At 44.2% G+C, this 26,457-nt stretch overlaps 1 protein-coding gene across 13 annotated transcripts in view; it reads left to right on the forward strand.

Moving 5' to 3' along the window:
• The window catches only part of LOC139574464 (rap guanine nucleotide exchange factor 2-like), a 137,400-nt gene that overhangs the window by 45,383 nt on the left and 65,560 nt on the right, over positions 1-26,457 (forward strand). For 12 of the 13 annotated variants that reach the window (XM_071399045.1, XM_071399046.1, XM_071399051.1 and 9 more), the window contains exons 4-6: positions 9,083-9,166; positions 21,550-21,625; positions 25,802-25,969. In XM_071399045.1, the coding sequence (XP_071255146.1) occupies positions 9,083-9,166; positions 21,550-21,625; positions 25,802-25,969 (328 nt within the window). Of the gene's footprint in view, positions 1-9,082; positions 9,167-15,053; positions 15,211-21,549; positions 21,626-25,801; positions 25,970-26,457 lie in introns of those variants that run through there. The other variant, XM_071399058.1, reaches the window with a different exon arrangement.

A 26,457-nucleotide genomic window follows, 5' to 3' on the forward strand; every position in this document is an offset into this window, starting at 1 on the left:
GAGGGAGGGAAGCAGGATTCACACTGCATCAGTAGGGTGTGCTATACTCAGCCTTATTAGCTCCAGAGTGAAGGTGTGGAGAGAAGGAAGAGGGGGGTGGGGGGGATTACTTTGTTCTCTGTGATGAGAAACTCTCACTCAGTATAATCTCTCGCTCTGTCTTTGTGTGTATGAACATACTTGTGCATGTTCACTTGTCTGTTTGTTTGGCCATGCATTCATCCCCATCCGTCCCACCTCTAGATGTGAGTGGGACACAAACCTTGGGCGTGCCGTATTTGCCATCGAATGGATTTCCTCCAGACTACCTTTCAGAGCTCTCCGCTGGTGGGACTTGATGAACACGCTGACCAATAATTACACATGACTGGCCGATTAGCACTAGATTTAAAGGGAACCCAATGACAAGACAAGCACTTTAATAGCACCTGCAGCATGTACAGGGTGTGCAGCCACAGCAATCTGCTCTGTAGTTGGTGTAAGACTGAACTATGATGATGAAGCAGTTTATTCCTTGTTATAGCGTCATTTGGTAGAGACTAGATGAGTAAATCCATAGCTAAGTGAAACACGTGGCCATTGAACTTATAGAGGTATTGTATCTTCATTTGTTCACTCCCTGCGCCACAGAATTGACATCAATTCACTTCAGTGGTCTTTCTCTCTCGCTCGCTCAAATTCTACAGCACCTGACATAATAAATGTCCTACTACTGTAGGTCCTATCAAAACTGATTTCCTCTTAGAATGTATTTATTTTTTTATAATCAAATCCTCCTGCTGCAGTATTACTTTACTCCTGCAATGAAAGTTCTCCCATCTCCACAGATGACCATCGGGTTCTTGGCCACCTCCCTGACCAAGGCCCTTTTCCCCTGATTGCTCAGTTTGGCCGGGCGGACCGCTCTAGAAAGAGTCTTGATGGTTCCAAACTTCTTCCATTTAAGAATGATGGAGCCCACTGTCTTCTTGTGGACATTCAATGCTGCAGAAATGTTTTGGTACCCTTCCCCAGATCTGTGCTTCGACACAATCCTGTCTTGGAGCTCTATGGACAATTCCTTCAACCTCGTGGCTTTGTTTTTGTTCTGACATTCACTGTCAACTGTGGAACCTTATATAGACAGGTGTGTGCCTTTCCAAATCATGTCCAATCAATTGAATTTACCACAGGTGGACTCCAATCAAGTTGTAGAAACATCTCAAGGATGATCAATGGAAACAGGATGCACATGAGCTCAATTTAGCAAAGGGTCTGAATACTGATGTAAATAAGGTATTTCTGTTTTTTATCTTGTTTTTGCTTTGTCATTATGGGGTATTGTGTCGTGATTCTTTTGAATAAGACTGTAACGTAACACAATGTGGAAAAAGTTGAGTCTGAATACTCAACTTTTCCAGGGTTTTTATTCCAGGGTTTTTATTTTGACTATTTTCTACATTGTAGAATAATAGTGAATACATCAAAACTATCAAGTAACATATGGACATATGTAGTAACCAAAAAAGTGTTACACAAATCAAATTATATTTTATATTTGAGATTGTTAAAAGTAGCCACCCTTTTGCCTGGATGATGGCTTTGCACAGTTTTGGCATTCTCTCAACCAGCTTCATGAGGTCATCAGCTGGAATGCATTTCAATTAACAGGTGTGCCTTGTTAAAGGTTAATTTGTGGAATTTCCTTCATGTGTTTGAGCCAATCAGTTGTTCTGACAAGAAAGGGGTGGTATACAGAAAATAGCCCTGTTTGGTAAAATACCAAGTCCATATTATGGCAAGAACAGCTCAAATAAGCAAAGAGAAACAACAGTCCATCATTACTTTAAGACATGAAGATCAGTCAGTTGGGAAAATGTCAAGGACTTTGAAAGTTACTTTGAGTGCAATCGCAAAAACCATCAAGCGCTATGATGAAACTGGCTTTCATGAGGACTGCCACAGCAAAGGAAGACCCAGAGTTACCTCTGCTGCAGAGGAAAAGTTCATTCGAGTTACCAGCCTCAGAAATTGCAGCCCAAATAAATGCTTTACAGAGTTCAATTAACAGACACATTGCAACATCAGCCGTTCAGAGGAGACTGCATCAATCAGGCCTTAATTGTCGAATTGCTGCAAAGAAACCACTTCCAAATGACACCATTAATAAGAAGAGACCAGCTTGGGCCAGGAAACATGAGCAATGGACACATTTGTCTTTTCGGTCTGATGAGTCCAAATTGGAGGTTTTTGGTTCCAACCGCTGTGTCGTGAGACATAGAGTAGGTGAACGGATGATCTCTGCATGTGTCGTAACCACCATGGAGGTGGGGGTGCTTTGCTGCTGACACTCTCTGTGATTTATTTAGAATTCAAGGCACGTTTAACCAGCATGGTTACCACAGCATTCTGCAGCCATACGCCAGTCCCACTAAGCCCAAACCAGATGGGATATCATTTGTTTTTCAACAGCACAATGACCCAACACACCTCCAGGCTGTGTAAGGGCTATTTGACTAAGAAGGAGAGTGCTGAATTAGATGACCTGGCCTCCACAATCACCCAACCTCAACCCAATTGAGTTGGTTTGGGATGAGTTGGACCGCAGTGAAGTAAAAGCAGCCAACAAGTGCTCAGCATATATGGGAACTCCTTCAAGACTGTTGGAAAACCATTCCAGATGAAGCTGGTTGAGAGAATGCCAAGTGTTCAAAGGGTGGCTACTTTGAAGAATCAAAAATAAAATGTATTTTGATTTAACACTTTAATTTGGTTACTACATGATTCCATGTGTTATTTCATAGTTTTGATGTCTTAGCTATTATTCTACAATACCCTGGAATGAGTAGGTGTCCAAACTTTTGAGTATGTATGTATGTATATATATTACACACACACACTACCGTTCAAAAGTTTGGGATCATTTAGACATTTTACTTGTTTTGAAAGAAAAGCAAAACATTTTTGGTCCATTTTAAAATAATATCAAATTGATCAGAAATACAGTGTAGACATTGTTAATGTTGTAAATGACTATTGTAGCTGGAAACGGCTGATTTTTAATGGAATATAAACGTAGGCGTACAGAGGCCCATTTATCTTCAACCATCACTCCTGTGTTCCAATGGGACCGTTGTGTTAGGTAATCCAAGTTTATCATTTTAAAAAGCTAATTGATCATTAGAAACCCATTTTGCAATTATGTTAGCACAGCTGAAAACTGTTCTGATTTAAAGAAGAAATTAAACAGGCCTTCTTTAGACTAGTTGAGTATCTGGATCATCAGCATTTGGTTTCGATTACAGGCTCAAAATGTCCAGAAACCAAGTACTTTATTCTGAAACTTGTCAGTCTATTCTTGTTCTGAGAAATGAAGGCTATTCCATGCGAGAAATTGCCAAGAAACTGATTATCTCGTACAACACTATGTACTACTCCCTTCACAGAACAGCGCAAACTGACACTAACCAGAATACAAATAGGAGTGGGAGGCCCCGGTGCACAACTGAGCAAGAGGACAAGTACATTAGTGTCTAGAAGGCCAGCATCCCGGAGTCGCCTCTTCACTGTTGACGTTGAGACTGGTGTTTTGCGGGTACTATTTAACAAAGCTGCCAGTTGAGGACTTGTGAGGTGTCTGTTTCTCAATCTAGACACTAATGTACTTGTCCTCTTGCTCAGTTGTGCACTGGGGCCTCCCACTCTTTCTATTCTGGTTAGGGCCAGTTTGCTCTGTTCTGTGAAGGGAGTAGTATACAGTGTTGTATGAGATCTTCAGTTTCTTGGCAATTTCTCGCATGGAATATACTCCATTTCCCAGAACAAGAATAGACTGACGAGTTTCAGAAGAAAGTCTTTGTTTCTGGCCATTTTGAGTCTGTAATCGAACCCACAAATGCTGATGCTCCAGATACTCAACTAGTCTAATGAAGGCCAGTTTTATTTCTTCTTCAATTAGTACAACAGTTTTCAGCTGTTTTGACAATTGCAAAAGGGGTTTCTAATGATCAATTAGCCTTTTTAAAATGATACACTTGGATTACCTAACACAACACGCCATTGGAACACAGGAGTGATGGTTGCTGATAATGTGCCACTGTACGCCTATGTAGATACAGTGGGGAGAACAAGTATTTGATACACTGACGATTTTGCAGGTTTCCTACTTACAAAGCATGTAGAGGTCTGTCATTTTTATCATAGGTACACTTCAACTGTGAGAGACGGAATCTAAAACAAAAATCCAGAAAATCACATTGTATGATTTTTAAGTAATTAATTTGCATTTTATTGCATGACATAAGTATTTGACCACCTACCAACCAGTAAGAATTCCGGCTCTCACAGACCTGTTAGTTTTTCTTTAAGAAGCCCTCCTGTTCTCCACTCATTACCTGTATTAACTGCACCTGTTTGAACTCGTTACCTGTATAAAAAGACACCTGTCCACACACTCAATCACACAGACTCAAACCTCTACACAATGGCCAAGACCCGACAGCTGTGTAAGGACATCAGGGATAAAATTGTAGACCTGCACAAGGCTGGGATGGGCTACAGGACAATAGGCAAGCAGCTTGGTGAGAAGGCAACAACTGTTGGCGCAATTATTAGAAAATGGAAGAAGTTCAAGATGATGGTCAATCACCCTCGGTCTGGGGCTCCATGCAAGATATCACCTCGTGGGGCATCAATGATCATCTTCGCTGGCCATGGCAGAACACTGACATTGCTGTCTTGCAGGAAATCACTCACAGAACAAGCGATATGGCTGGTGGCATTGTCATGCTGGAGGGTCATGTCAGGATGAGCCTGCAGGAAGGGTACCACGAGGGAGGAGGATGTCTTCCTTGTAATGCACAGCGTTGAAATTGCCTGCAATGACAACAAGCTCAGTCCGATGATGCTGTGACACACCACCCCAGACCATGACAGACCCTCCACCTCCAAATCGATCCTGTTCCAGAGTACAGGCCTCGGTGTAACGCTCATTCCTTCGACGATAAATGCGAATCCGACCATCACACCCGGTGAGACAAAACCGCATCCGTGAAGAGCACTTTTTGCCAGTCCTGTCTGGTCCAGCGACAGTGGGGTTGTGCCCATAGGCGACATTGTTTCTGGTGATGTCTGGTGAGGACTTGCCTTATAGCAGGCCTACGAGCTCTGTCCAGCCTCTCTCAGCCTATTGCGGACAGTCTGAGCACCGATGGAGGGACTCTGCGTCCCTGGTGTAACTCAGATAGTTGTTGCCATCCTGTACCTGTCCCGCAGGTGTGATGTTCGGATTTACCGATCCTGTGCATGTCTTGTTACACGTGGTCTGCCACTGCGAGGACAATCAGCTGTCCGTCCTGTCTCCCTGTCACACTGTCTTAGGAGTCTCACAGTACGGACATTGCAATGTATTGCCCTGGCCACATCTGCAGTCCTCATGCCTCCTTGCAGCATGCCTAAGGCACATTCACGCAGATGATCAGGGACCCTGGGCATCTTTCTTTTGATGCTTTTCAGTCAGTAGAAAGGCCTCTTCATAATTGTGACCTTAATTGCCTACTGTCTGTAAGCTGTTAGTGTCTTAATCATGAAACGTACATCTCCAGCTTTCTTTTTCAATGAGAGTTATTGGGGAACCCCACTGGCTGAATGGACAGAGACAGTAGTTCCTGAGAGAGCCATGATTCCATGAAACAGAATGTTAGTCTGGAAGGAAATCCTTGCTCTGAGCTTGTCTACTTTGTTTTCCGGGACTGAATATTAGCAAGCAATATACTCGGAAGCGGTGGATGATATGCATGCCTCCTGAGTCTGACTAGAAGCCCACTCTTTATTCCTCTTCTCCTGCGGCGGCGTTTTGGAGCAGCCCCCGGGATGAATAGAACTGCCTCGGGGTGTTCAAACAAAGGATCCAATTTAGGGAATTCAAATTTCTGGTTGAAATGCTGTTGAGTGATTGCCGATTTTATAGCCACCAATTAATTTTGGCTGTTAAAACTTCTTATGGCTGCAATCCCGCTAACGGGATCGATATGACAACAGCCAGTGAAAGTGCAGGGCGCCAAATTCAAACAACAGAAATCTCATAATTACAATTCCTCAAACATACATGTGTCTTATATCATTTTGAAGGTACTCTTGTTGTTAATCCCACCAAAGTGTCTGATTTCAAATATGCTTTTCAGTTAAAGCACTACAAACGATTATGTTAGGTCACCACCAAACCACAATAAGCACAGCCAATTTTCCAGCGAAAGATAGCAGTCACAAAAAGCAGAAATAGAGATAAAATTAATCACTAACCTTTGATCTTTATCAGATGACACTCATAGGACTTCATGTTACACAATACATGCATGTTTTGTTAGATAACGTTCATATTTATATAAAAAAATCGGAGTTTACATTGGCGCGTTACATTCACTAGTTCCAAAAACATCCAGTGATTTTGCATAGCCACATCGTTTCAACAGAAATACTCATCATAAATGTAGATGATAATACAAGTTATACACATGGAATTATAGATATATCTCTCCTTAATGCAGTCCTTCTCAAATAGTGGGGCGCGCCCCCCTGGGGGGGCTCGGAGCGATGCCAGGGGGGGCGTGTGTGACCCCGGGGAACATGCTTTTTTTGCTGCAGGGAGTAGTTTTTTTTTTGCACCGAACAAGAGCACACGGCACAGAGCAGGAGATATGAAGTGCAGATAACAAACCCTTAAGAGACACCATGGAAAAATATTTAACAGGGATGAAAAGAAAGGCGGAGAGAGATGGAGATAATGAGACAAAGTCTCCCGAAAGCTAAGACGAGGAAATATGACAACGCGTATGTAGCGCTTGGCTTCACTGTGACTACGGTGGGAGAAGAGGAAAGACCGGTATGTTTACTGTGTCTAGAAATGTTGGCAGCGGACAGCATGAAGCCAAATAAATGAAGGCGTCACTTAAAGACATTACACCCCAATCACGCTGATAAGCCGCTTGAGTTTTTTTAGCGAAAACGTGCCGAATATTGCCAACAATCGTCCCGCTTTGTGAATGCTACTTCAGTAAACCAGCGAGCACTGTTAGCATCATATCAGGTGGCGTACCAAATTGCTCAGTGCAAAAAAACCCACTCCATAGCAGAGGAGCTGATACTGCCTGCAGCATTAGACATAGTCTCTGTCATGCTGGATGACGCAAGTGCTGCAAAAATAAAAACTATGACTTCCTCATTTTGATTTAAAAAAATCAGCACAAATTGTTTTATTAATTTTTGTTTTATAGGTCAAAGTGTTTCATATATTGTGCTCCTGAGTTAATGTTGCTGATCAATTTGAATGTATTATTATTTATTGATTATATTTTATTTTTCAGTATCAAATGGTAAATTTTTTTTTTTTTAAATAAGGCTTGATTTTTTTGTATTTTTATTTCAGGCAAATCGATGCACTTTAAGTCTTTTCTGTTACAGACTAAAAAACAATGTTAATAAAGTTATTCTTTGTAAGTTGATCTATATCTTTCTTTTTTTTTTCTTTAATGTTAATAAGGATACAATGTTATGCAGAGGTGTACTTCTAACAATTTTATAGACAAATGATACTATTTACAGTCGCGGCGGAGAGTTGGGGGGCGCGAAATGTTTATTTCATCCTAGGGGGGGCGTAACAGAAAATAATTGAGAAGCACTGCCTTAATGCAACCGCTGTGTCAGATTTCAAAAAAACTTTACGGAAAAAGCAAACCATGCAATAATCTGAGACGGCGCTCAGAACAATAGCCAAATTAGCCGACATGTTGGAGTCAACAGAAACCAGAAAATACATGATAAATGTTTCCTTACCTTTGATGAACTTAATCAGAATGCAGTCCTAGGAATCCCAGGTCCACAATAAATGCTTGATTTGTTCAATAATGTCCGTTATTTATGTCCAATTAGCTACTTTGGTTAGCGCGTTTGGTAAACAATTCCAAAGTCACAAAGCGCGACCACTATAACGTGATAAAATGTCCAAAAGTTCCGTAACAGTCAGTAGAAACATGTCAAACGATGTATTGAATCAATCTTAAGAATGTTGTTAACATACATCTTGAATAACGTTCCAACCGGAGAATTACATTGACTTCAGATGAGCGATGGAACGGAGCTGCCTTTCACGTGAACGCGCGTGTTCAATGCGTGGTCACCTCATGGCAGTGATTACTCATTCCTGTCTCCTTCGGCCCCCCTTCACATTAGTCATCAGACAAAGTTCTATTGACTGTTGACATCTAGTGGAAACCGTAGGAAGTGAAAACTCATCCATATCTCGCTGTAATTTCATTCGGAGCTTGGTTGAAAATCTAGCAGCCTCAGAAAAAATACAAACAGGAAGTGGAACTTCTCAGGTTTTTGCCTGCCATATGAGTTCTGTTATACTCCCAGACATAATTCAAACAGTTTTAGAAACTTCAGTGTTTTCTATCCAATACTAATAATAATATGCATATATTAGCAACTATGACTGATGAGCAGGCCGTTTACTCTGGGCACCTCTGTGCACCTTTCATCCAAGCTACTCAATACTGCCCCTGCAGCCATAAGAAGTTAATATTGCAAGAAACGTTCTGAGCAAGTAATGTATGAAATAACACGCGCACAAAAATACTGCAAAGTTGACTCGGAGCTAGAAACAGAGTGACCATCTCTGTCGGTGCCATCAGTAGAGACACCGTAATGTGTCTGTGCTGGTATTTCCTCCTAGATCTGTACTATCAATGGGCTGTTTTATGTTAGATCTATTTGAATAGAGAACCATGGCTTGCCAAGAAAACTATCAGAAAACCCTCTCAATGGACTATTGCATCCTCCCTCATTGTACTGTAGTCCTCTGCTGCTGCTTCTGGCTACTTTAAACAGCAAATCTGACATTATCGTTACTGGAATTGCCAACTAGGGAGTTTTCTATTCGGAAGCTGGACAACTTTGTGTGTGTCATCCACTCTGTTGTACTGCTCAGGGTTCGTGTGAGTTCGTCTGTGACGTGTAGCACGCTGTCTGTGTTTTCACTTGGGTGTGTGTGCAGGTTTGAATTTGCGATTCACCAGTTCAATTCTCTCTCTTTTCTCTTTCACAGCCCGGATGACGTCGGAAGCTGCTGGTATATCCTACTGTCCGGGTCCGTCTTCATCAAGGAGTCCATGTTCCTGCCAAGAAGCAGGTACGAACAACAGCAAGTTGGGACTGGATTTGATCAAATTGTCGGCAATTTTGTAATCACGTTTTTGACCCAAGGGTGTCTTATATCAGGGTAGGACTATATGTGCATTGGACTACAGACACTACAGGTGCAGACAAGTGAATAAAACTATGATTCATTTCACCGACTGAAATGTTAGGCTCACTGACTGACTGAATTATTTGTCCCCCCCGACTGAATTATTTGTCTCCCAGTCTGAAATGTTAGTCTCAATTAATAAATGCAGTGATGAAATCCAGTCTTGCATGCGGGATTCGCTTTCCCGACTGTGGGTGTCTTGAAACAATGCTCTTTTATGTAAAAGAAATTGGCAGTACGAAGCATAGTGACTTAAGAAGCTTAGCTCTAATTATTCTGTCATATCTCAGGGTCAGTAACACTCATAGCTCATATGCATGTCTGGAGCATCGTTGCCACAGACCCACGTTCCACTCCATCTGAAAATTGCCAAGAATCAGGCAGCCGCTCCCCACGCTCAAATTTAACCTTTTCCCCTTTCCAAGGTGAAAGTGTGTCTCCTTGAGAGGGATTTGAGGATATTGGCAGAGTAGACTTTAATGCTTGAGAGGCAACCACTAGGGAGAAGGGGTCTGAAAATGTTTGCTCAGCGTATGATGCAGGCACACAGGGAGGCACTTAGTTGTGCCGGAGGAGCTATATGGGTTTAATATAAGCCCACTTAGTTGTGCCGGAGGAGCTATATGGGTTTAATATTAGCCCACTTAGTTGTGCCGGAGGAGCTATATGGGTTTAATATAAGCCCACTTAGTTGTGCCGGAGGAGCTATATGGGTTTAATATAAGCCCACTTAGTTGTGCCGGAGGAGCTATATGGGTTTAATATAAGCCCACTTAGTTGTGCCGGAGGAGCTATATGGGTTTAATATTAGCCCACTTAGTTGTGCAGGAGGAGCTACAGTGGGGAGAACAAGTATTTGATACACTGCCGATTTTGCAGGTTTTCCTACTTACAAAGCATGTAGAGGTCTGTAATTTTTATCATAGGTACACTTCAACCGTGAGAGACGGAATCCAGAAAATCACATTGTATGATTTTTAAGTAATTCATTTGCATTTTATTGCATGACATAAGTATTTGATACATCAGAAAAGCAGAACTTAATATTTGGTACAGAAACCTTTGTTTGCAATGACAGAGATCATACGTTTCCTGTAGTTCTTGACCAGGTTTGCACACACTGCAGCAGGAATTTTGGCCCACTCCTCCATACAGACCTTCTCCAGATCCTTCAGGTTTCGGGGCTGTCGCTGGGCAATACGAACTTTCAGCTCCCTCCAAAGATTTTCTATTGGGTTCAGGTCTGGAGACTGGCTAGGCCACTCCAGGACCTTGAGATGCTACTACTATTATTCTGACATTTCACATTCTTAAAATGAAGTGGTAATCCTAACTGACCTAAGACAGGGAATTTTTCCTAGGATTAACCTCTCTAGGCTAGGGGGCGGTATTTTCACGTCCGGATGAAAAGCGTGCCCAAAGTAAACTGCCTGCTACTCAGGCCCAGAAGCTAGGATATGCATATTATTGGTAGATTCAGATAGAAAACACTCTGAAGTTTCTAAAACTGTTAATGTCTGTGAGTATAACAGAACTCATTTGGCAGGCGAAACCCCGAGGACAAAACATCCAGGATTTTTTTTGTTGAGGTCAGTCTTTTTTCAATGGGTTTTTTATGGGGATCTAGATTTCTAAGGCACTTGCTTGCAGTTCCTATTGCTTCCACTAGATGTCAAGTCTTTAGAATTTGGTTGATGTTTTTTTTTGAGAAATGAAGAAGTAGGGCTGTTTAGAACGAGGGTCGAGTCTAGTGTACTGTTTGTTAGGGGCGCGCGACCTGAAAGCTCGCTCCACTTTGTTTTTATCCGCTATTGAACGCAGTTTCTCGTCTTAAATTTGATTGATTATTTACGTTAAATAAGTAAAATTGTATTAGGAAAGTTGTTTGAAATGTTTGAACAAAGATTACAGGTAACTTATTAGATATTTTGTAGTCATGTTGTGCGAGTTGGAACCAGTGTTTTTCTGGATCAAACGCTCCAAATAAATGGACATTTTGGAGCTTTAACGACGGAATTAATCGAACAAAAGGACAATTTGTGATGTTTATGGGACATATTGGAGTGCCAACAGAAGAAGCTCGTCAAAGGTAATGCATGAATTATATCGTTATTTCTGAGTTTTGTGTCGCGCCTGGCGGGATGAAATATGATTGTCTGTGTTTGTTTGATGGGGTGCTGACCTCAGATAATAGCATGGTTTGCTTTCGCCGTAAAGCCTTTATGCAATCGGACACGGTGGCTGGATTAACAAGAAGTAAAGCTTAAATTTGGTGTATTGCACTTGTGATTGTATGAAAGTTAAATATTTCTAATAGTTTAATTTGAATTTGGCGCTCTGCCATTTCACTGGATGTTGTCAAATCGATCCCGTTAACTTCTTAGGGATCAAATCCCGTTTTTAAATTTCAGGAATTGTGAAAAACTGAGTTTAAATGTATTTGGCTAATGTGTATGTAAACTTCCGACTTCAACTATATATCTTCATTAATAAAACAGTCCCAGTCAGCTAGAAAAGGGCTAGAAAAGGGTTAATGGAGGCAGTGCCCTATATAAACCCTTTATTGATCACACTTTCCCTTTAATTTGTCTTCATTATTATCACCATTGCACTGAACCTAGCTGATCGCCCACACTTCGCCTGAAGAAACCTCCCTGATCTTCTTGCCTAATGGGAACCACAACCATTTGTCAGCTGTTCCCAGCAAGCTTGGGTCCAGTTTTATAGGAATATAAACTTAATTGCCATGTGAAAACTGACTCCTCCCTTTGTTCCAAATGACACCCTATTCCTTACAGTATGTAGTGCACTAGTTTTGACCAGAGCCCATAGTGCTCAGATCAAACGTAGTGCAATCTACAGGGAAAAGGAAGCCATTTGGGACGTAACCCTTTACTAACTCTAACTGCTGTCATTTCCTGATGAAAACAAGTTGCGCCGTTGTCTAATGAACTTCTGTAAAGCCTCTAAGACGTACAAGGACATTTCTGTGACAGAGGAAAGGTCTTTGCACATTTTTGCTGTTGTGTGAGTTGTCGTGCTGTCCCCGACCCCAAAAAATGTTGGTTGACCGAGAGTCGTTCTGTTCTTTCGACCAATCGTTTGGTCAATGTTTAAACTTCTTTGTTCATATATAGACAGATATACCCTATGTGTTTGAATAAAATCAACTAAATATGCACTGAGCTTGTGTGATGCTTTAACGACACTGTTTGATTAAATAACTAACACACAAATTAATCCAGAAAGTACCCGATACTCACACAAAAAAATGACAGCTAGTCCCTGTGTAACTGCCACACGTTGTCTCATTCTCCTCCCTACTGTCGCGAAAAGGCACGACAGCACAGCAAGTGTTTTTTTTTTGTGCTATCCGTGCTGAAGCTGCAACATCATTTCAGCCATTTAGTTTCTTTCTTGTTTCTGATTGAAAAGTTATGTTCCCGAAATCCCTAATTTGTTTACGACAAACATTCCCTCAACCCTTTCTCTTTCCGTGAAACATGTAAGCATCACATGCGATCAATATGGCCTGACCTATAGCCTATCATAATCACATCAATAAATTGGTTATAACAAACTCTGAACACAGTAACACATGACAGCAAAATGTTTGTGGAGGACATGAAAAAGAAACTCGAAACGGGCACATGTTTACTGGTTGCTCAGGAGGGAAAGGGGAAGTCAGATCTGTGGAAGACATTCATTTAAAAAAAAATGTAACCTTTATTTAACTAGGCAAGTCTGTTAAGAACAAATTCTTATTTTACAATGACTGCTGGGCCAACTGTTTGCCGCCCTATGGGACTCCCAATCATGTTTTTCAGCCTGGATTTAAACCAGGGGCTGTAGTGACGCCTTTTGCACTGAGATGCAGTGCTTTAGACCGCTGCACCATTCGGGAGCCCAGATAGATTTGACTTAGTTGTGGAAACTACTGGAGATCAAGAGAAAGGAGGGTATAGGAGCAAGTGTTGCGTGAGTATTGTGTGTTTTAACAGTTGCTGTTAGATTATACTTATTAATTTTTTTTCGGACCATTTGGAACAGTTTAAACAACACTAAATAAGTGTACCAGAAAGTCTGTTTTAACTGGGGGGGAAGAAAATGTTTGTATATATATATTAAGCCTTACAGCAGACTAAAAACAGTTGCATGCGTTTGTGAATTGCGGTTTATTTATTGTTTAGGCTAATTATTCAAAGCTCAAACTAAAATGCTTGGTTGCATTTCAAAGCATGAATGTCTCGTGCTGTGTGATGGCATGAACGAATGAATGGTTAATTGATTGATCCAGTAGCCTATATATTGAAATATAGGCCTAAGTACGTTACGGTATTAAAACTAAACAGGATGCGCTCTTAGGCCTACAGCTCAATGGTTGTTATACAAGGATACTATACAAAGCCTACTAATGATAACTACATTACTTATTATTATAATGATAATCATAATAATTGTAGTAACAATAAGGAGATCAAAAAAAGGGAGGTTATAGGAGTGAAAGCTGCGTGCATATTATGTGTGACAAACAGGTGCGCTTAGATTAGAGTATTTTTCTATCTGTTTGGAACAGTGTAAACAACACAAAATTATAAATAATACCATTTATGTTCTAACGAAAACAAATTGTAACGACTATATTACAGCATAGTAAAGATGTTAATTTTGCCGTTGCATGCGGCTTGGTGTTCACAGAATCAGTATGCTGTCAAACACTCAAACAGGCAACAGAAGAAAGTTCTGTCTTATTTCCATAGATCAATATAGATTTATTAGGCCAGGCACATTTGAAAAGTTAAGCTATTGAATATAGAACTAATTTAAATTGGAGTTTCCTCTCTCCTCCAATTTTTTTTGACAATTAGGCTAAGGCAATGGCTGTTTCCTTATCTCCGCCGCATTGTTGTCAATCCCAATATGTTGGTTAACTTTGCTATTATGCACATAGCAACATAGGGAAAGGCGGAAATTCTGCTGCGCACTGAAGATTGTTTCAGAACTGTGGAAAGCGACCATATCCAACTTGGGAGAAAGCGCACGTGTTGTAATTTTAGATTTTAGTGTTGCACCGTTATTTTTACATATAAAAAATATATATACAATTTCAGTATCACATGTCTTACAGTGATGGACTGTGCCACCCCTGTGGCCTCCACGATGGATTAGTCCACTGAGACAGGCACGAATCAGACGGTTGTCTTGTGCACTGTGAAGAGATTTATTTTTTGTGACTGCCCGACTGAAGAAATCTCGGTCGACCAACAGGCTATTGACCAAACAATCGACTAGTCGATTAAATGAGGTATGCCATAGTGAGATGCATAATAACAATCCTCTTTTTTGAATTATTACTCACTATGCCAGTGTTGTTGTCCAACCCTTGGTTTGAGATACGCTGTTTACACTGAACGTCCAAGCTCAAATTCACAATTATAAGAACGCTTGTTGAATTGAACCTGTAAATCAAGCGCTGTTTGTGGGTTGAATACTTGGATAAGACAAAAAAACAGGACCAAAACAGCACAGTATAGCATATTCAGACACTCCCCACTAGTCAACATTGTAGCCTGTTGCATCATAGAGTTCATGTATATGGTCTGTAGGGAAGGACTGGTGGAAGAAAGGGTCACCCTCTCACTCACACCACCCCACTCCTGGCCTGTACGCTCCCAGGCCTGCAGGAAGTGAGCTGTGCACTGGAATGTTGGCCAGAGTACGCACAGCGTAGCTAGAGACAGGCAGACACACACACACCCCCTCTCACACTCACTCAAACACCAGCAGGAGGGTGCAACTATGAGCGGAATGAAATGCTGCGATTGATCAGAACTTTCCCGAACTGGATGTACTCTTCTAGGTAGTTGTAGACTGAGGAAGGACTTTGTGAGAGAGGATATACATACCAGATGACAGACGTCTGACAGGTATGAGTTCATTGAGCTTTTCTTAACTTCCAGGCCCTAGGCGTGAGTCTGTGAGACATGTTTTCCCTAGGAGGACCAGCACACAGTAGCACAATGGTAGGTTGTAGCTGAAATTATGACTTTTCTCCAGCAAGGGAGCTGGTGGGTTGAATGATTAGAGTATATGAAAGATGTCAGGAATGCAAGGCATGTTTTTTAAAATTATTATTTCGGTATTGTTAGCGAGTACACTGTGCCTCCAGATCAGCTCAGCAGAGAGATTTGTTGGGTTGAGGTTATACATCCGTTTGGCAACTGAACTAACACTACATGTACCTTTTGTGCTTTTGAATTTGTGGGGAAATTTATGAAAGGTGTAGACACGATTTGATGTTTTGAGATGCACTCCACTCGATGTGTACACAAATGGATGCACTCCACCCTATTTCAGCGTCATTGAAGCATCAAGTTATATTTCGGGAAGTAAAATGTATGAGTCATTAGTCACAAGTCACTTGTGAATTCTTTGCCTGGATGTCGGCTTCTATTTACAGTTCAGGAAGGCTACCATGTGCCCGAACGGCATTTGTTTGTGTTGGATGGGCGAGAAGGCATCAGACGCTCTGCACTCTTTCGATGCCCTCTAACCATCTGACTGTCTGTTTAGCCTTTGGTCGGTTGGAGTTGGTTGGAGACCTTAAACCATTAGTTTCCCGGTCATGTTTTCATTGACTTTGATTACCCCTGAGGCACTCTCTCCGCCCACCTCCTTGCGGCTTCACCACCACCAAGCAGCAAAAATCTTAATCTTTGTCTGTTAAAAAAGCAATTCGTACTTGTAACCTTTACTGTTTCCATCTAATGATTTACATTCCCAAAACGTAAACATATAGCATTGTTATGACTCGTCTGGACAGGTGGGGGAAGTTGTAGTGGATTGACGCCTAAACAAGTCCCACATGTGGAAGTCAACTCCCCTTCCCCCTACACTCTCTCTTCGAACATAACCTTATTAGCTCATATACTGTGACAGTTGTAGAAAGAACACTATGAAATGGCGTGTCGGAGTACTTATGGAAAGGAATGTAAATGGAAGGGCATGATTGAGCACGCTATTTGGTGGTCTCACAGCTAAGAGTGCATAAGCTGCAGCTGAGGCAGTCTCATCACCAGTCAAGTCAAATAGTAATGATTGGCATTAACCCCACACAGCTTAACACGCTCAACATATTGTAGTAGCCCTGCACCTCAATCCTTCTTTTAGAACACGCTTAGACGCCATGTTTTTAAAACCATTCTTGTCAGTCATCAAATGTAACCTTGAAATGCTATAATTTAGGACTAATGGGAACAAACAGGATTGTGAAAGAAGCATTGATAGGGTCACACATGTGTAACAGTATTTATTCCATCCTGCCCCAACCTGGGCTTAAACCAGGGACCCCCTGAACACATCAACAACTGCCTCCCATGAAGCATCATTACCTATCGCTTCACAAAAGCCACAGGGGTAACAACGACTTCAAGGTCTCAGACCGATTGACATCATAGAGTTGAAACTCTACACGCGTGCACCACTAACTAGCTAGCCATTTTACACTGGTTACACTCACGCCCTTTGCACTTCTCATTTTCTGCAGCAACCACACGACAGAGCCCAACCGAGTGATTCGGGTCCCCCAACCTGGGCTTGAATCAGGGACCCTCTGAACACATCAGCAACAGTCACCCTTGAAGCATCGTTACCTATCGCTCCACAAAAGCCACGGCCATACATAGCAAAGAACACAACTACTTCAAGGTCTCAGACCAAGTGGCATCACCGATTTGAAACACTTTTAGCACACACCAGTAACTATCTAGTTATTTCATACAGTTTACAATTGGAATAGAGAACTTGTGGCAACTGCAGCATTTATATAAACAAAAACGACATGACATTATAAAATCCGTGTACACGGTGTGTGGTTAAAATCAGCAAAAAACAAATTTCTTTCCACAGGGTCGTGGGGTGAGACAGGGATGCAGCTTGTGCCCCACCTTCTTCAACATGTATATCATCGAATTGGCGAGGGCATGGCACTACAACAGTCTGCAGCACCCAGCTTCACCCTACTAGAATCTGAAGTCAAATGTCTACTGTTTGCTGATGATCTGGTGCTTCTGTTCCCAACTGAGGGCAGCCTACAGCAGCACCTAGATCTTCTGCACAGATTTTGTCAGACCTGGGCCCTAATTGTAAATCTCAGTAAGACAAAAATTATGGTGTTCAAAAAAAGGTCCAGTTGCTAGGACCACAAATACAAATTCCATCTAGACACCGTTGCCCTAAAGCACATAACTATACCTACCTTGGCCTAAACATCAGCGCCACAGGTAACGTCAACAAAGCTGTGAAAGATCTGAGAGACAAGGCAAGGACCTTCTACGTCATCAAATGGAACATGAAATTCGACATACCAATTAGTATCTGGTTAAAAATACTTGAATCGGTTATAGAACCCTTTGCCCTTTATGGTTGTGAGGTCTGGGGTCCGCTCACCAACCAAGAATTCACTAAATGGGACAAACACCAAATTGAGACTCTGCAAAGATATCCTCAGTGTACCTAGTAAAACACCAAATAATTATTGAGAAAAGAGCCATTAAATTCTACAAGCACCTAAAAGGAAGCGATTCCCAAACCTTCCATAACAAAGCCATCCCCTACAGAGAGATGGCGAAGAGTCCCCTAAGCAAGCTGGTCCTGGGGCTCTGTTCACAAACAGAGCCCCAGGACAGCAACACAATTAGACCCAACCAAATAACAAGAAAAGAAAAAGATAATTACTTGACACATTGGTAAGAATTAACAAAAAAACTGAGCTAACTAGAAAGCTATTTGGCCTTAAACAGAGATTACACAGAATGCCTGCCACTGTGTCTGACCCAAAATGAAGGAAAACTGACTATGTATAGACTGAGTGAGTATAGCCTTGTCATTGAGAGGCCAGCATAGGCAGACCTGGCTCTCAAGAGAAGACAGACTATGTGCACAATGCCCACAATGAGGTGGAAACTGAGCTGCACTTCTTAACCCCCTGCCAAATGTATGACCATATTAGAGAGACATATTTCCCTCAGATTACACAGACCCATTAACTCCCATATCTACTGGGTGAAATACCACAGTTTGCCATCACAGCAGCAAGATTTGTGACCTGTTGCCACAAGAAAACGGCAACCAGGGAAGAACACCATTGTAAATACAACCCATATTTGTTTATTTTTCCCTTTTGTTCTTTAACTATTTGCACATTGTTACAACACTATATATATATATACTGCTCAAAAAAATTAAGGGAACACTAAAATAACACATCCTAGATCTGAATGAATGAAATATTCTTATTAAATACTTTTTTCTTTACATAGTTGAGTGTGCTGACAACAAAATCACACAAAAATGATCAATGGAAATCAAATTTATCAACCCATGGAGGTCTGGATTTGGAGTCACACTCAAAATTAAAGTGGAAAACCACACTACAGGCTGATCCAACTTTGATGTAATGTCCTTAAAACAAGTCAAAATGAGGCTCAGTAGTGTGTGTGGCCTCCACGTGCCTGTATGACCTTCCTACAACGCCTGGGCATGCTCCTGATGAGGTGGCGGATGGTCTCCTGAGGGATCTCCTCCCAGACCTGGACTAAAGCATCTGCCAACTCCTGGACAGTCTGTGGTGCAACGGGGCATTGGTGGATGGAGCGAGACATGATGTCCCAGATGTGCTCAATTGGATTCAGGTCTGGGGAACGGGCGGGCCAGTCCATAGCATCAATGCCTTCCTCTTGCAGGAACTGCTGACACACTCCAGCCACATGAGGTCTAGCATTGTCTTGCATTAGGAGGAACCCAGGGCCAACCGCACCAGCATATGGTCTCACAAGGGGTCTGAGGATCTCATCTCGGTACCTAATGGCAGTCAGGCTACCTCTGGCGAGCAAATGGAGGGCTGTGCGGCCCCCCAATGAAATGCCACCCCACACCATGACTGACCCACCGCCAAACCGGTCATTCTGGAGGATGTTGCAGGCAGCAGAACGTTCTCCACGGCGTCTCCAGACTGTCACGTCTGTCACATGTGCTCAGTGTGAACCTGCTTTCATCTGTGAAGAGCACAGGGCGCCAGTGGCGAATTTGCCAATCTTGGTGTTCTCTGGCAAATGCCAAACGTCCTGCATGGTGTTGGGCTGTAAGCACAACCCCACCTTTGGACGTCGGGCCCTCATACCACCCTCATGGAGTCTGTTTCTGACCGTTTGAGCAGACACATGCACATTTGTGGCCTGCTGGAGTTCATTTTGCAGGGCTCTGGCAGTGCTCCTCCTGCTCCTCCTGCTCCTCCTTGCACAAAGTTGGAGGTAGCGGTCCTGCTGCTGGGTTGTTGCCCTCCTACGGCCTCCTCCACGTCTCCTGATGTACTGGCCTGTCTCCTGGTAGCGCCTCCATGCTCTGGACACTACGCTGACAGACACAGCAAACCGTCTTGCCACAGCTCGCATTGATGTGCCATCCTGGGTGAGCTGCACTACCTGAGCCACTTGTGTGGGTTGTAGACTCCGTCTCATGCTATCACTAGAGTGAAAGCACCACCAGCATTCAAAAGTGACCAAAACATCAGCCAGGAAGCATAGGAACTGAGAAGTGGTCTGTGGTCACCACCTGCAGAACCACTCCTTTATTGGGGGTGTCTTGCTAATTGCCTATAATTTCCACCTTTTGTCTATTCCATTTGCACAACAGCATGTGAAATTTATTGTCAATCAGTGTTGCTTCCTAAGTGGACAGTTTGATTTCACAGAAGTGTGATTGACTTGGTGTTACATTGTGTTGTTTAAGTGTTCCCTTTATTTTTTTGAGCAGTGTATAATATGACATTTAAAATGTCTTTATTCTTTTTGAACTTTTGAGTAATGTTTACTGTTAATTATTTTATTTTTCACTTTTGTTTTATCTATTTCACTTGCTTTGGCAATGTAAACATGTTTCCCTGGGATAGCAGTTTTAAGGCCTTCCCCAAACTGTTGCCTCAAAGTTGGATGCACAGAATCATCTAGAATGTCTTTGTATGTTGTAACGTTAAGATGGTCCTCCCTTCACTGGAACTTCACTGCAACCTGCCCAAACCATGAATAACAGCTCCAGATCATTATTCCTCCTCCACCAAACTTTACAGTTGGCACTATGTATTAGGGCAGGTTGCGTTCTCCTGGCATCTGCCAAACCCACATTTGTTCGTCGGACTGTCAGATGGTGAAGTGTGATTCATTACTCCAGAGAACGCATTTATGTTGCTCCAGAGTCAAATGGTGGAACGCTTTACACCACTCCAGCCGATGCTTGGCATTGCGCATGGTGATCTTAGGCTTGTGTGCGGCTGCTCGGCCATGGAAAACCTTTTTTGAATCTCCCGAAGAACAGTTCTTGTGCTGACGTTGCTTCCAGAGGCCATTTGGATCTCAGTAGTGTGTTGCAACCAAGGACAGAAGATTTTTACACTACACGCATCAGCTCTCGGGGTCCCATTCTGTGAGCTTGTGTGGCCTACCACTTCGCAGCTGAGCCGTTGTTGCTCCTAGATGTTTCCATTTCACAATAACAGCAATTACAGTTGACCGCTGCGGCTCTAGCTTGGAAGAAATTTGACAAACCTGTTGGAAAGGTTGCATCCTATGATGTGGCCACGTTGAAAGTCACTGTGCTCTTCAGTAAGGCCATTCTACTGCCAATGTTTGTCTATAGAGATTGCATGGCTGTGTGCTCAATTGTATACACCTGTCAGCAACAGGTGTGGCTGAAATAGACGAATCCACTAATTTGATGTATGTCCACGTACTTTTGTATATGTATGTACACTGGGGGGAATTTACACAACATAAACAAAATATTATATGTACTGATATGTGACTTCCTAATAGTTTATTTGGGAGTCACATCAACACACATTTTGGTGTTGATTTCGTAAATATGGTACAAGGGAACCCTCGTCTCAGTTTGGGGACTGAATGCATCATACAACTCTTGCAGTCTTCATTCTTCATCCAGGAATTTTCCACTTGAAGTGTATTTTTACTCTGACGACTTATCCAACTTATCAAATCTATTTATATTTGTCACATGTACCGAATACAACAGTTGTAGACCTTACTGTGAAATGCTTACTTACAAGCTGTTCAAGGAGGAAAGTTTGTCTATCGTTTGAACAGGAATAACAGAAATTCCAGATTGAATCCCACTGATGCCAAGCTAAATGTATTAAAAGTAATTTTCCCTAAACTCTTCTTTTTTTCTCTCTGTCATTTGTTCTCTTTCCCCAGTTTTGGAAAGCGTTCTGCAGGGAGCCTGAGACGTGGATGTGAGTGCATCGTTCTGGAACCTTCGGAGATGATTGTGGTGAGTCCCGCCAGCATTCCCAACTTTACCACAGTGACGTCACATCAGGCAACAGCACACCGCTTCATACACTGATGTACTGGGAAGGGGGTTTATAAAGGCGACTTAGGGCTAGCTTATGGGGACGTGACTTAGCAATGACCTAACATGTTTTATGAGGACTTTTACACCCCATCTAATTTAGATGATGCGCCCACAATGTAAGTTATATTTAATGGCCTTTATTTTATTTCTGTTGCGGTGTAATATCAACTACAAGTAATGCTAGTGCTTCTGTTGACATGGCTTCAGCTATAGTACGTGCAACAGTTTTCTTGTTCACTGCTCACTCACATACTTAAATGTGATGACTATATAAAGTGTTGCAGTAATTTCCAGTTATTTTTCACTCTCCAGTCGAAGGCTACAGTCTGTGGTGTAACGTTTGACGCACTTGACACAGACCTTTTCTAAAAAGTGACGTTGAAAACCAACCAATCCAGCTTTACCAGGACATAGAAGTAGAGGCACAATGCAATCTGCGGTCGAACAGTAGGCCTTGGAAGTGTGCTAGATCTTTAAAGATATGAAAGCCCACTATTATTTTCTCCCTGACGTGTGCAGGCACACACCACACATAATCATGCGCACACACATAATCGAGCACACACACAGACTACAATTTGACACCAATTTAATCACACACAAATCTCCTATTGCTCCGTTTGAATAGAGCAGTCATACTTAACCTATGTGTTAACCACCATCTCCCATACAGTATGGTTGCAACTAAGATATCTTCTTAGTAATCAGTGTCCTATGGATTTCTATAATAATATTCATATAGGTGGTGCATTTTTGTTAAATGTGTCTCCAACAGCTAAGCTCCAGCTCTTCTAATAGCCTTCTCTCTGTCCTGCTGTCGATCATTACCCCTTCCTGGCATGGTCCTCGGCTATTATGGGAGCAACAAGCTCCCTAGAATTACTGGGAGAATGGCTTTGGAGTGCTATGAGACCGAGACACCAGCGGCTCTCACGCAAACCGAACCGATACTCGTACGTGCGCACACACTCCAACCAAATCAATACACACATACACAAACTGATACACATCACATGCACTTTCTCTTGTTCTTTCTCCTCTCTCATACACAACTCTGTCATCCACCACGGCTCCCCTGCCGTTGCCATAGCAGCAGTTGGTATGGCAGAGAGAGGTAGAGAGATTTGATGTGTAATCCCAAAGGCTAAGTGCTATGAAATGTGAAACCGCAGTAAAGAAGCTGGCAATGGAGGACAGTGTGCCAACTGTAAAGGCCTTACATGTGTTATTCTAGCACCAGGCATATGTCACCAGGCTACTGCACACGACTGTTAAGTATCAAGTTGTAAAATGTTTTTCGTTATCAGAGAAAATGTTTTGCTGCAATATTTTGTACATGTCTTCCAATAGCCCATGCCTCATGAAAATAGCTTTCTTTCTCCTCAAGCACAAGTTGTATTCATCATTTATCAGGCCAGTTGTGCCATTATCCCTTATGTGCCATTTCACAGGGCTGTGACTCTGGAAGGTGCTAGACAGCCAGAGCAGAGCCAGGTAGACAGTGTGATCGGGAGGGAGGGCAGCAGCTGACGGACGCTGGGGGGGTTGGATGTGGGGGGGGGGGCTGGCTGGCTGACGCTGGCTGGCTGACGCTGACTGACTGGCTGGCTGACGCTGACTGACTGGCTGGCTGACGCTGACTGACTGGCTGGCTGACATTGACTGACTGGCTGGCTGACATTGACTGACTGGCTGGCTGACACTGACTGGCTGGCTGACTGACTGGCTGGCTGGCTGGCTGGCTGACACTGACTCACTGACTGGCTGACACTAACACTTACTGGCTGACACTAACACTTACTGGCTGACACTAACACTTACTGGCTGACACTAACACTTACTGACTGGCTGACACTAACACTTACTGACTTGCTGACACTAACACTTACTGACTGACTGACACTAACACTTACTGACTGACACTAACACTTACTGACTGACTGACGCTCGGTCGCTGGCTGGCTGACGCTCGGTCGCTGGCTGGCTGACGCTCGGTCGCTGGCTGGCTGACGCTCGGTCGCTGGCTGGCTGACGCTCGGTCGCTGGCTGGCTGACGCTCGGTCGCTGGCTGGCTGACGCTCGGTCGCTGGCTGGTTGACGCTCGGTCGCTGGCTGGCTGACGCTCGGTCGCTGGCTGGCTGACGCTCGGTCGCTGGCTGGCTGACGCTCGGTCGGTCGCTGGCTGGCTGACGTGCGGTCGGTCGCTGGCTGGCTGACGCTCGGTCGGTCGCTGGCTGGCTGACGCTCGGTCGGTCGCTGGCTGGCTGACGCTCGCTGGCTGGCTGACGCTCGTTCCCTGGCTGGCTGACGCTCGTTCCCTGGCTGGCTGACGCTCGCTCGCTGGCTGGTTGACGCTCGCTCGCTGGCTGGCTGACGCTCGCTCGCTCGCTGGCTGGCTGACGCTGACGCTGACTGGCTGGCTGACTGGCTGGCTGACGCTGACTGGCTGGCTGGCTGATGCTGACTGGCTGGCTGACACTGACTGGCTGGCTGGCTGACACTGACTGGCTGGCTGGCTGACACTGACTGGCTGGCTGGCTGACACTGACTGGCTGGCTGGCTGACACTGACTGGCTGGCTGGCTGACACTGACTGGCTGGCTGGCTGACACTGACTGGCTGGCTGGCTGACGCTAGCGGCTGGCTGGCTGACACTGGCTGGCTGACACTGGCTGGCTGGCTGACATTGGCTGGCTGACATTGGCTGGCTGGCTGACATTGGCTGGCTGGCTGACGCTGGCTGACAGACACTGGCTGGCTGGCTGGCTGACTGACAATGACTGACACTTACTGACTGACACTGGCTGACTGACACTTACTGACTGACTCGCTGGCTGGCTGACGCTGACTGGCTAACGCTCTCTGGCTGGCTGACGCTCGGTTGCTGGCTGGCTGATGCTGGCTGGCTGAAGCTCGCTGGCTGGCTGACGCTCGCTCGTTCGCTGGCTGACGCTGGATGGCTCACGCTGGCTGGCTGAAGCTCGCTGGCTGGCTGATGCTGGCTCGTTCGTTGGCTGACGCTGGCTCGTTCGTTGGCTGACACTGGCTCGTTCGTTGGCTGACACTGGCTCGTTTGCTGGCTGACACTGGCTCGTTTGCTGGCTGACACTGGCTCGTTTGCTGGCTGACGCTGGCTCGTTCATTGGCTGACGCTGGCTCGTTTGCTGGCTGACGCTGGCTCGTTTGCTGGCTGACGCTGGCTCGTTTGCTGGCTGACGCTGGCTCGTTTGCTGGCTGACGCTGGCTCGTTTGCTGGCTGACGCTGGCTCGTTTGCTGGCTGACGCTGGCTCGTTTGCTGGCTGACGCTGGCTCGTTTGCTGGCTGACGCTGGCTCGTTTGCTGGCTGACGCTGGCTCGTTTGCTGGCTGACGCTGGCTCGTTTGCTGGCTGACGCTGGCTCGTTTGCTGGCTGACGCTGGCTCGTTTGCTGGCTGACGCTGGCTGACGCTGGCTCGTTTGCTGGCTGACGCTGGCTCGTTTGCTGGCTGACGCTGGCTCGTTTGCTGGCTGACGCTGGCTCGTTTGCTGGCTGACGCTGGCTCGTTTGCTGGCTGACGCTGGCTCGTTCGCTGGCTGACGCTGATTGACTGGCTGACGTTGACAGGCAAGGCCGTCCCAGGCAGGCAGGCAGGTCGTCTCACCAAGGCTGGCTGAGACTGGCTGGCTGAGACTGGCTGGCTGAGACTGGCTGGCTGAGACTGATGCTGATACTGGCTGAGACATACTGGCTGGCTGACTGGCACTGACTGAGATTGACTCAATCTGAATCACATCAGGGCAAGGTTTCTCTCTCTCCCTTTATTTTCTCTCTCCCCCTCCATTCCTCTTGATCTATTCCTCTGTTTTTGTCTTCTTTCGTTCACACCCTTCCCTTGCTCATTCTTTCTGTACCTCTCTCTCGCTCTCACACATATCCTTCTCTCTTTTTCCCCCTTCTCCTGGAGTTGTGAAAGCTCCCATTGATGTCAGAGAGGTGTGTTGAGGCGCAGCCCACAAACGTTGCTATTTTTACGCAGTGAGAGGGGAGGGAGGAGGGGGCATGGAAAAGAAGAGCCAGTCACTCCTTTCTTTCCTCCTACCCTGTTTCCCCAGGTGGACTATATGGAGGAAAATGAGGAGTACTTCCAGAGGCAAGCATCACATCGACAGTCCCGCCGCAGGTTCCGCAAGATCAACCAGAAAGGCGAGCGGCAGACTATCATCGACACGGTGGACCCGTACCCCACCGGCAAGCCGCCCATAGTCAGGGGATATCACACGGTGAGTCATGTTTAGCTACCCGGCTCTTCCTCTGTCTTAGTTAGCAACTAGGGTGTTGTCTGTTGCTGGACACGCATGTGGCGCGAAGATGGAGCATCCAGTTTGTGTAGTTTGATTTTCTGTGTTGGCTTAACTTAGTCCTTGCCTTAGCTGGTCAGACGCTAACTTGTGTAGCCTACTATTTAGTACCTTATAGCCTGGTCTATGTAGCCTACTAGTTAGTACATTATAGCCTGGTCTATGGAGCCTACTATTTAGTACCTTATAGCCTGGTCTGTGTAGCCTACTAGTTAGTACCTTATAGCCTGGTCTATGTAGCCTACTAGTTAGTACATTATAGCCTGGTCTATGTAGCCTACTAGTTAGTACATTATAGCCTGGTCTGTGTAGCCTACTAGTTAGTACCTTATAGCCTGGTCTGTGTAGCCTACTAGTTAGTACCTTATAGCCTGGTCTATGTAGCCTACTAGTTAGTACCTTATAGCCTG

This window comes from Salvelinus alpinus, chromosome 4 (genome assembly GCF_045679555.1).
Source record: "Salvelinus alpinus chromosome 4, SLU_Salpinus.1, whole genome shotgun sequence".
Classification (NCBI taxonomy): Eukaryota; Metazoa; Chordata; class Actinopteri; order Salmoniformes; family Salmonidae; genus Salvelinus; species Salvelinus alpinus.